This window comes from Paramisgurnus dabryanus, chromosome 24 (genome assembly GCF_030506205.2).
Source record: "Paramisgurnus dabryanus chromosome 24, PD_genome_1.1, whole genome shotgun sequence".
NCBI classification, from domain to species: domain Eukaryota; kingdom Metazoa; phylum Chordata; class Actinopteri; order Cypriniformes; family Cobitidae; genus Paramisgurnus; species Paramisgurnus dabryanus.
The window spans coordinates 3175601-3187729 of NC_133360.1; the positions used below are offsets into that span (position 1 = coordinate 3175601).

At 37.9% G+C, this 12129-nt stretch overlaps 1 protein-coding gene across 1 annotated transcript; it reads left to right on the plus strand.

The window, feature by feature from the left end:
* The first annotated feature begins 389 nt into the window (after positions 1-389).
* smarcd1 (SWI/SNF related BAF chromatin remodeling complex subunit D1) lies at positions 390-10319 on the plus strand. Its single transcript, XM_065243326.2, has 13 exons — positions 390-619; positions 2724-2896; positions 2984-3026; positions 3275-3397; positions 3536-3658; positions 3735-3851; positions 4556-4657; positions 4881-5042; positions 5135-5232; positions 5306-5441; positions 8491-8613; positions 9112-9213; positions 9305-10319. Exons 1-13 carry the CDS (start codon positions 443-445, stop codon positions 9356-9358), a joined length of 1533 nt encoding a protein of 510 aa, XP_065099398.1. The 5' UTR covers positions 390-442; the 3' UTR covers positions 9359-10319.
* The last annotated feature ends 1810 nt before the right edge of the window (positions 10320-12129 follow it).

Below are 12129 nucleotides of genomic sequence, written 5' to 3' on the forward strand. Positions count from 1 at the left end.
TTTTATGAAAAATATATTAATATAATAATTATAAATGATATGAATTATTAATAAAAAAGAACAAGATAATAAATAGAATTACAAACAGTATTGCTTTTTGTACAGCTTAATTAAAAACTCAAACCATATAAAAGCCAAACGTAAAAAATAATTTACACAAATAGCAAAAATATTTCTATATTTAAAAAAATATATTTATATAATAATGTTAAATTAAAACATAAATAATAGTATAGTGAATATTTGCTGTTAAAATGCTATTAAAATAACACATTCTCGCTCTTTCAAATAATTTAGGTGACGTCGTCAGTATCACAACAAACTCTCGCGAGACCCAGTCCCGGACTCCTAGTTCGTCAGAGGCGCTGTTGAACTCTCGCGATATCAGTTCACATCTCACCGGCTTCGCTGCTGTGTGTTCGCTCTGCGGTTCCCTGAGAAGATGGCGGCTCGTGGAGGTTTTCAGCCTGCGACACCCGGAGGCGGCGGAGCACCGATGGGACCCGGGCCACCGGTGGCTGGTTCGGGGCCCGGTATGGGGCCCGGTACCCCGTCAGGACGGATGGGACCCGGCGGGCCACAGAACCACATGTACCGATCACCGATGCCCGGATACCCGGTAAGAGGCGCGCAGGAGAACAAAGAACCACCCAGACCGACCCGCGGGGCTTTAAATGTGAACACGCGCGAGGGATGTGTGTCTATATTCAATACGTAAAACACAGATTGTCGTTTAAAGTATAATTTAATGGTTTAACGTGAAAATATCATTGATTTATGAAAGCATTGCGTTGATCAGATCAGCATCATAGTCAGTCAGCATGCATCCGATTATAAACAAAACACCTCAGATCAGATCATAATACATTTTGCATGCTCTTTACTTGCAGTTTAGATGAGAAAATTAAATTAACAAGTATTTTTTTAAAAGCTTTAACATAAGCAGTTTGTTTAAATGGTTTGGTGACGGTGAGGCCTGCAGGTCCAGATGCTTGTGTTTGCATTAAAGAGATGATAAAAGCTTTACATATATTTCATTTTTCACTTCAAAAGCGTAACTTTCTTTTGAAAAAAAAAAAAATCTGGATGCATGTGTTACAAGTCGACCGATATCATCTTTTCTGTTTTATTGGGCGATGCCGATATAAAACAAATGTACAGTATTTAGAGTAAATAAGAAGAGACAAAAAGAAAATTATTGAAAATACATAAACATTTGTTATGTATAACACTTATAAATATGCCCTTTTAACGTAAACACGTTTACACAATTAATAAGACATACTTAATGTGGATCTGACATCTCATGGTACTGTTTTAATAAATGTGTTGAACATAACATAATGTTAAAAAGTGAATAATGATTGGTCATTTACCTTAAAGGCGGGGGGCAATGTTTTTGAAAAACATGTGTGAGTAATGCAGGGTTCACACCAGATGCAGTAGAGGCGACAAGCGCATGTGATTTACATGTTAAGTCAATGCAAAGACGCGGTAAGGTATCTTGCGACGTGGAACACGCAGCGCAGATGACGCGTTCTGCGCAAATTGAGCGTTGATGCAAGACACGCGCAAGTTGAAAAATCTGAACTTTGGCAGATTTCCGTGCCGCGTTAACCAATCAGGACCTTGCTGTAGTAGTGACGTGATTACAGGAAGCGAGCGGAGTCGCAAAAAACGATTCCATGACGCAAATTTCCGAGTGAATGTCTCGTATGACTAGAATTTCACGTGCGAATGAAGTATGAGTAGTCTTAAATGTTCAAGCATACAACTACGCGCGAATAGCGGGTTTTTGCCGCCTCTACCGTGGCTGGTGTGAATGCACCATAAGGCAGACTACCAAAACACACTTCTAGCCAATCTGCAGTAAGGGTCATGTCTACTAATCGTTGCCTGGGTTGCGTTTGTTTACTGTGTTTGTTTAGGTGATTTCAAAGGTCAACATTGGCTTTCAGAGATCATACACCCCGCCTTTAAACAAATTTAATTAATAGAGAAATTTACTAGCTGATTGAAAAGACAGTCCTTCCAGAAAAACACGTTTTTTTGTGATTGTTGCGGGCAAAAATCCTTGATCTTGCGACATGTTTTCTTAAAAAATGCGATGGAATATACGGGATATTTATGCAATGAAATTGCGCGAACTTGCAAAACTGTTTCTTTATGTTCACATCACATAATCACGTCACTTCATAATCTTCCCATGGCAACAGGGACATGGTTGCGCTTGTGTGAAGTAAATGCCACATTTTTCTGCTAAGATATATGTGACTTTTGCTTTAAAAATGCGGGGTTTATGAAATCATGCAAGCCTGCATATTTTGCGCACGGAAATCTGCAATTTATGCTGCGAAAGTGCGGCGTATTTAAAAAAATGCAGCCCCCGCATAAATATGCAGACTTTGGCTGATTATGCGTTAAACCATGCGATCGCATTATCGCGTGTTTCTGGAGGGACTGAAAAGATTTATCTGCTGATAATAAAAAATCCAAATATCGGCCGATATATATTGCCTCTGCAATATATCAGTCTTTCAATGTATGTGTGTGTGTAATATATAGACTACCATGATTTTGCATGCATGTGATAGTTATGAAGTCAACAGTCTCATAAACAGCTGCTCCAAAACGTACTTTTGGCTTTATGTCATTGCATTAGTTGATCTGTTACTGAATTATATTTAGTCTTCATATATCTGTTCTTCATTTCTGTCCCTCAGAGACCAGGAATGCCTCCAACCAATCGTATGACCCCTCAGGGACCCTCAATGGGGCCTCCAGGTTACGGGGCCAGTCCAGTATCCCGCCCCGGGATGCCCGTCATGGACCCGTCCCGTAAGAGACCGGCACCGACTCAAATCCAGCAGGTCCAACAACAGAACCGCAACCAACAGTAAGAAACTTCAATCTTGTTTGTGATCATTGGCAGTGATGAGGTTTGATTTCATAAATGGTTTGTTTGTTTGTTTGTTTGTTTTAGTGCCAAGAAGAAGAAAATGGCGGATAAAATTCTACCTCAGAGAGTAAGTGTGTCCATATTACGTCCATGTTTTTTCTTGATTTTGATGTATGGATTCCTTTTTCTGATAATGGATGCCAAGACAACAGAGGACTCTGGGCCCGGATCTGCACCGAATCCGGCCCGGAGTCAACTACTCTTTGGGTGGGCGTCAAATGGGTCGAGGCCCTAATCAATGCCAATACAAAGCTTCTCCAGATATTTCACATATCATTTAAAACATCTCATAACTTCTTGTCATCATTCGTTTAGATCAGAGAGCTTGTACCCGAGTCTCAGGCATACATGGACCTGCTGGCATTTGAGAGAAAACTCGATCAGACCATCATGCGCAAGAGGCTCGACATTCAGGAAGCTCTCAAGAGACCCATCAAGGTAAATCCAGATTCACGCTTCTTATGTGGTCTTTAAGATTTACTGGCCACACTATCATTGTGCAAGTGAAGTGAAACTGGATTCACACTTTAAATCACTTTACTATCAAATAAATCTGATGTCACTCAATATCTGCAGCAAAAACGGAAACTGCGTATATTCATTTCCAACACCTTCAACCCCGCCAAGCCGGACGCTGAGGATGGTGAAGGAACCGTTGCATCATGGGAGCTGCGTGTGGAGGGCCGACTTCTAGAAGACGTCAGTGTAAATCTCTCATCTCGCAGGCGTTTGTGTGAAATCTGAATTTTGCTCATGATCTCTGTCTCTCTCACAGACCGCTGTGTCCAAGTATGAAGCTACCAAGCAGAAGAGGAAGTTTTCTTCGTTTTTTAAGTCTTTAGTTATCGAGTTGGATAAAGATTTATATGGACCTGACAATCATCTAGTGGAGGTGAGAGACGGTTGTGAGTTTGTGTAACTGTAAATACTTCAAATAAATGTGCTGGATGTAATATGAAATCAGTATGAATCAGACTTTAGACATTTGATCGATGCATTGTAGTATAGTTTATTTTTTTGTGTACGTGGTTGAATGCGTAATTTATTTGACTTGTATGCGCACATGGACGTTCGACGCATGCGCATTGTGACAAAATGCAATGCATCTCTTGTGTTACATACTACATTTTCCTGTACACACATGCACGACCTGCGCGTTTAAAGTATGCACAATTACAAAAATGTGCAATGCACGTAAGCTGCGTAAAATTTGCATCACGCGCACTGAACGAAGACCCTCGCGTATGCGTATAAACAGAACTATACTTCTACTTTGGCGATACGATGTATTAACGACAAACGGAAAATACCGATAAGCGGTTCATTTTGACACTTTGCACATGTTTACGTAACGTCCATTTACGCAATTCCACCAAAGCGGGATATTTTGTTTGCTGACAATAGTGTCTTATCTGTGCATTAGTTTGTTTTAATATCGAAAAGTTTATTTCAAGGTGTCAACAAACATCGTATCGGCAGATATTGTGACAATCGATATTGCATTGTGTCTTGATTTACACCCCTAGCGTAATGCTGCCAGAAAAATTTACATTTTTGTTATACGCTTTGTTCATTTGAAGTCTGTTGTTATTTCAGTGGCACAGAACGGCCACGACTCAGGAGACGGATGGATTTCAGGTGAAGAGACCTGGAGATGTTGGTGTTCGCTGTACTGTTCTCCTCATGCTCGACTACCAGGTAAAACACAAACTCTTGAAACTTTCCAAGTAATCACCACCAGGGGGCGCCAATACACTTTGACCATGTTGTCCAGAAAGCATTCAAAATATGGGAATTGTTTTGGGTCTTATTTGACCACAAAATCAAAATAATAAAATAAGAAATGACTTTTGTAGTATCTAAATGTACACAATTTTGCATTGAAATATTTTTTATTCTTAATACATGAATCTCTGTGTAGCCTCCTCAGTTTAAGTTGGACCCCAGACTGGCCCGACTGCTGGGTATTCACACTCAGACCCGACCCGTCATCATTCAGGCTCTGTGGCAGTATGTGAAGACCCATAAACTTCAGGATCCTCATGAGAGAGAATTCATCAACTGTGACAAATACCTCCAACAGGTAACGCAACCAACTTATCGTTAAGATGTCTAATTTAGAGTAGTATCACATCAAGAACTTGTCACCTTTATCTGGTTCTCCTCTCGTTCCAGATCTTTGAAACCCAAAGGATGAAGTTCTCTGAGATCCCTCAGCGTCTGCACGCTCTACTGATGCCCCCCGAGCCAATCATCATCAACCACGTCATAAGGTAATCGTGATGTCACTCAGGGTCGCGTTTTCTTCCTCTGAAATTGGTTTCTGAACCTGAACCTCCATTTCAGTGTGGATCCCAATGATCAGAAGAAGACTGCGTGTTATGATATAGACGTGGAGGTGGACGACACACTGAAGACACAGATGAACTCTTTTCTACTGTCCACGGCCAGCCAGCAGGAGATCGCTGGTCTTGACAACAAGGTATGTAGTCTGAGCAAACATGAGAAAGAAGAATGAAAACCTCATGATTTAGTTTGGGGATATGATGCGAGGAGAATCTCACAAACTTTTTTTATGGGGAAAATTTTAAAAATATTGCACAAGTTTTGCACAAATCTGTAATGGAGTCTTGGTTATGAAGTCCTGTATTTACTTCACCACAAGAGCATCTTGTGCAAAACTGATATTTTGTGCCAAATAAAGATCATTCATTGGAGAGTTTATGAAATCAAAGTTTCAGTTGTAATATTGTCATTCATGCGGTTGTTGGTCAAACATTTACCCGTAGGTTTGTGTTAATAGTGTTTGTTTAGCTAAACACAGCTTCTTCTTCTGGATGAATAAACAGTCCTGATAGTGCTCAGTGCTTCACCGCAGGAGATAAGCCGTTGTTCTCTTTTACTCTCTGGATACCGTGGTATTTTGTCTTCCACCCTCTTCCTGTCTACTGAGTATCAAAGAGATTCCTTTGACTCATGGATTTGAATGCGTTTGGTGGTTCATTGTGAAGAAACGCACACACACAAGCTAGCGTGAACAAAGCCTGGGATCAGTCATGGAAAATCTGGCCTGGTTTTTCTCTGCTCAGTTCTCTCTTCATTCATCTGAGAGACTCAGCTTTTGATAAAGACTTTAAAGACACAGCATACAAAATCACAGTGGTGACGTTGTTGCCACAATGACTTTGTGCTTATTTTTGTAGTATATTCAGTATTTGTGTGTTAATGTATAATAAGGTTGAGTGGGGTGGAAGATAATCCGCCTGCAATTCTCATGCGTATCTAATCGGTGATTAGTAGTAGATCGCCATCACCTGCTTTTAGATACATAGAGCCGTATTTCACAGAGAAGCTCGCCAAAATGTATACGTTATCTGAGGTGATTTGTCCATGGTTATCTGAGGTGATTTGTCCATGATTATTAACGCGATTTTTCCGAGCTTTTCTGTGAAATACGGCTCTGTGTAGTAAATGCCGCTCCATTCGAAAGCAGCTAATGGCGATTTACTACTAATCATGAAACCGGCTTAACTGGTGAGATACACATGAGAATTATAGGTCTATAATGGTTTATATTGGAGGTCTATAGGTTTATATAGCAGGACCTGTTAAGGCAAAAATATGGTCCACTTTATACAGTGATACAAATTTTGTGCATACTATACATGCACCGCTTTAAAAAAAAATTTTAAATAGCATTTTGTCGCAAAGCGTATTTGTCAAACGTCTGTGTACACTTAAGCCCGTAGAACAGTCGCATGGTCGAACGCTCAGTCTTGCAAAGTATAGTTTATATAACTCATACGTGTACATAGATGTTTTATACATGCGTTTTGCGACAAAATTAATCTATAGGTTTATACAGTGGCACCTGTCAAGCCGATGTATGGTCCACTTTTTACACAAATGCCGGGGTCTGCATACAGTGCGTGTGATGCAGATTTCATTATTAGAGCAGTGCATTCGTACTGTACGTGCATCGCGGGATTTTTGAAATTGCATTTTGTCTCAATGCGCATTCCTCAAACGACTGTGTGCACTTAAACCCGGAGTATAATCGTTTGTTTTTCTTTTACGTGCACGGCCTTTCAAAGTTATTTGACCCGCACATGTACACAAACATTTGCATGCGCATTGCGACAAAATGCAATGCATCTTCTGGGCTACATTCTCCTGTAGGCACATGCGCGACGTATGCATACAATGTACGCAGGGTTTCAAAAATCCGTACATACATGCTCACTCTTCTGATAACAAAAATTGCATCACGCGCACTGTACACGGACCCTCGCATACGCATAAAAATTGACCATTTATTACTTTAGACTGTATGAGCTTAATACACTACACTTTGCAAGGCTGTGCATTCAACCATGTGCTTGCTTTTGCGAAAACGTTCATGAATAAATATACGTTTTCTATACCAAGAAAGTGACGAGATGAAAACCACTATTTTCTGTTACAAACTTTCACATAGCATCTTTAGGTTATAATAACATTAAAAATTCTAATCCATAGGTTGAATAATTTCTAAGATTTATTAAATAAAATATTTTTTCCTCAATGCAGTTTTTTTAAATGTTGAATTAGTATATAAATGTGCATTTAATTTTTGCCATGCTATATTCATTTAGTTGACTAAAAGTATACACTACGTGCCGCTATTGTTGTTTACAATACGTGGAATGGTGCATTGTGATTTGTTGAGTGGATTTATTGTATTTTGCCGAGGAGGAGTGCTGTTTATTGTGTTTTGGGGAAAAAATGGAGAAAAGATGACAGAATAACACGGCGGATATTATTTTCCGTAAAAAGGAAAATTTTCTTTTTAATACTGCCCTAATACAATACTGATTTTTGTGGCAACTAATTTTTTTTAAATTGCGTTTATCATGTTTTAGAACCAAACTCTTTAAATGCAGTACACTAAAATCGGGTTAGTTTATATGCATATAAAACGTAATATATTGATTATTTAATAACTGATAATCACATCCGTTTAACAGAAGGTGTAGAAATAGCAACCAGCTTTGTCCGTGAATGATGTGATTTATTTATTTGCCATTGGTTTGGTGTCAGTAAACACATTTTAAATGATATTGGTCTTCTGCTCTTTAAATATCATCATTAAAGTGTGTACTGGCCACTACTGCTTATAAAGTAAAATTGTGGGAACTTTTAGTCTTATTTATGTTTCCCTTTGACCGAGTTACATCACCAGTCCGCTTGCAACACTTTGTGGTTTGAACTTTGCATTTAGTGACTCTTTAGGTTTGTCTTGATAAGATCAGGATTTGTAAAACCGCTGTGATGTGATTTAAAGTCATCTTCAGGTAAACACATCTGTGCTGAATGATATTCGGCACTCAATACTGTTTTCATACTCGTGTTAGACTTAATACTTAAAGATTTATGTTAATTTTTGCTTTAGTAACTTAAAAAGTTTTAAGTGTTTTGTTTTGTGAGAAAATGTGTAAAATATTTAAGTTGCAATGTTAAAATGTAATCTCTTTCTTCGTTCATGTGTACAGATCCATGAGACCATCGAGACGATAAACCAGCTGAAGACTCAAAGAGAGTTCATGTTGAGTTTCGCACGAGATCCACAGGGTTTCATCAATGATTGGCTACAGTCACAGTGCAGAGATCTGAAGGTGAGATCAAACAACCAATTAGCTTACAGCGTACTACTACTCGACCTCTTTATGGTCATTGAGAAAAACCATTGTGTTTATATATATCAAGGGTGTGTTTGTCATCATCCTATACTATCACAATACCACTCACATTACCATGTACAAAAAAAACCTTTACTATTGTACAAAATGTGTACAATGTGATACAAATGGTATTTGCATCGTTTTTGCACATGTTAGTATTTTTTTGACAGCACCAAGTCTGTACCAGGGTGTTATTTAAGTGTTATGTAACCTGCTGGGCTCATGTCTTTTATGTTTGTTTGATTGGTTTGTTTGTTAGTTAGTTAGTGGCGTGACTTGACTTTTAATGATGTTGGGTGTTGAATTACTTTGATTTGACGACCGCTATTAACTCCATCTATGCTAATATCTAACACTAGTTGTATTTCTTAAGTATTATACAATTCTGCACGTTTCTCAATAAGTTTATTGCACGCATATTGCATCTTACAGACGATGACCGATGTTGTCGGGAACCCAGAGGAGGAGAGACGGGCCGAGTTTTACTTTCAACCCTGGGCTCAGGAGGCCGTCTGCCGTTATTTCTATTCAAAGGTGAAGATGTATTGAGTGACTATTGCTCAAAGTGTTTGGAAATCTCTTGTCAAGCAAAGTTCACATTAAAAATTCTCTGTGTTTTTCTCAGGTTCAGCAGAGGAGACAGGAGCTGGAGCAGGCTCTTGGCATTCGAAACACATAAGTGTTCATTGCGAAAGAAGAGGACCAGAAGGTTTTTTGGGTGGCGTCTGTCCTGCTGCAGGCTCTGATCACTACAGTTATTTTACATTTATCTTATATTGTCCTGCTGTAGCTGCCCAGGAGACCCTTTAAGAGAAATTCGTATTTTTCGTGACTCCGCTTAATGATTTTCATAGCGGTGACCAAACTGACAGACTCCGAGGTTTTTGTTTGTTATAAAAAACACGAACGCTAAGTATTAGCAAATCGTCCCAAATAATTTTCCTGAGGGGTCGTTGTTTATTTTTAAAGTTTTCGCTTTTGTCTTTGATATTTTATTGTTCTCATATTATGAACTTTATGAAGATTAGTCTAGTTAAGCATAGATGATGATGATGATGATAAAGAACTTAGTTTAGTACTTGATGAAATATTTAGATCTTGAAGTCAGTTGGCGTCCACTGGTTAAAGTTTTCTGTAACGTTCAGTAATCGACTTTTCCATAGTGGTTTTAGTCTGACGTGTTAGCGAACAAGATTAGACGTACTACTGATCGACCCGTTTGCGTATTGATCTTTCGGTGACAGTTTAAGCTGTAAAGTAGATCCACTTTAACCTTGCTGTGATATGCATATTAATACATTTGAAGAAATTACCTCTGTGGTTTAATGGTTCATTAAATTCTCGTCTTTATTGTCGACTTGTTGGTCGTTAACTGCAATACGGAAAACCTGCTATAATCCTCGGCTGCACTGGCATTTTTATTTGCATATGAAGATACACCATGGCTTCTTCCACCTAAGTAATTTAAACATTTAGAAATGATTTTAACATTCTTGCCTAGGTAGTTAACTATTTTTGTAAGGCCATGCATTTGCTTTGACTGAAGATCCATTTTTAATGTTACGTTTTTTCTTTAATGGACCAAATGTTGTATTTTTCTGTTAGCTTTTGTGTTATAATAAAGATTATCTTGTATTGAATTTCACTTGTGTCCAGCAGGTTTGTTTCTGTGTTTCGTCAACACTCATCGTACAATGACTTTTTAAACAAAGTTTATTGCGTTTCTTTGATTTGAGATATAGCTTTATTTATCTAATTAAATGTCTTTTTTTAGCTACTGACTAACTAAAATAAAACTTTTGGCTGTTGCTATGGTAACAGTTTCACTTATACGCAAAGATATAATAAGTGATATTTAAGCTACATTCACATTATAAGCGACTAGCAGTAACAGAGCGACGCAATATCGTTGATTTCAATTTCGCGAGCGACAGTGACCAGCTGGATGGGCGTGTCCAGTTGCGTGACCAAGATTGAGAAATGTTTAACTTTATGCAAATTATGAGCGACTTTCGGGAGCGACTACCAATGAGAACGAAGCAGTGGAGTTCAAGTCATCCGTCTGTCAGTTACTGGAGTGGACGGTACTCATTTGTTTATGACAACCAGATATAGAAACGCCTCTTTTGAAAGAGACGAGTGACACACACCGACAAAGTCGCTTATAATGTGAATGTACCTTTAGTTGCTCTCAAAAATCGCTCATCATTTGCATAAAGTTAAATTTTTAACTTGCTCGCGTCGCTGATTACCCCCATCCAGTCGCCAAAGGTCACTTTCAGTCGTGACGCTGAAAGTCGCCAAAGCTAACATTGAAATGAATTAGATTGCGTCTTTCTTCTACTGCTAGTCGCTGATGTCTGAATCGGAAATCGTATCCGTCGCTACTGACTCAAGATCGCCTGTTGCTATGGTTACGCAAAGGCAACATTTTTGGTAAATATGCAACATTATGAAATGGATCAAGCTATTTAAAACTTTTTTTTTAATTAAAGTCAAGTCGTCAGTATGTGTTCACTTGAACTATTTCAGCAGTTTTTTTTAGGCTTATTTTTGAAAGCTCAAACTTTGATTGTCAGATGTCAAATCTCGTGTTATTCACACCTTCCCATACGGCAAAAATATACGTTTCTTTGACCTAAAATATTTTTTAAATATCTGCTAAATTTATTTTGTACAAAGTAAGTCTTAATTAAATATATTTTTAAATTTCACAATGTATTTTATTTTTAAGCTTTATATATTAACATCTATTTCAAAATGTATTTCAGGGGCAACAAATACATTTTAAATTTAACAACCCATATGACAAAAAATATATTTTTAAAAGATTGTATAAAAATATAAAATTATGTAAATATAAAATAAGTAATGTTTTGTTTATTTGTTTAATTTTAATCTCTTCAAACCTGTTATGTTTACAGGTTTGTAATGTAAAAGTTTTTCTTCCACTGTGAATATAAATTCTTTAAAATATATTTACTTTTATTATACATTTCAATATATTGGTAAAAATAAATTTTTGTAAACATTTAAAAATATATTTCCCTACAAATGCCGACGGTTTTATCCGACGCAGCTGCGTTGTCACAGTTACGCGCCTGAACCGAAGTGAACTTCCGGTCTGTATTTATTTATTATCGGTCTGGCTCGTGGCCAAACTAATCACTGAAACAAATACCTTGTGGAAAATAAAGTGTTTTGGTTTGCTAAACACTAGGGGAGAGGACAAGCATTCATCACAACTGTGACGAGGTTTGGCACCCAGGCAAGAATTCAAACTGTACACAACTGAACACTTTAAACAGTAATGTTACCTCAGTGTAATACACGTTAGATATTATAAAAGGTAATTTAATTTAAAATTATTTCTCTTGTTATCAGAAATAAACTGTATTGATTATATGTGGAAGTCTACCGAAAGTGCATTTAGACCACAAAAGCTGTTTG

What these genes read in the sequence shown, in the direction of transcription:
- smarcd1 (XM_065243326.2), top strand. Translation starts at nt 443, where the DNA reads ATGGCGGCTCGTGGAGGTTTTCAGCCTGCGACACCCGGAGGCGGCGGA. An exon ending in CTCTCAAGAGACCCATCAAG is followed by an intron (nt 3,398 to 3,535) that starts GTAAATCCAGAT and finishes CAATATCTGCAG; the next exon opens with CAAAAACGGAAACTGCGTAT. An exon ending in ATCATCAACCACGTCATAAG is followed by an intron (nt 5,233 to 5,305) that starts GTAATCGTGATG and finishes CCTCCATTTCAG; the next exon opens with TGTGGATCCCAATGATCAGA.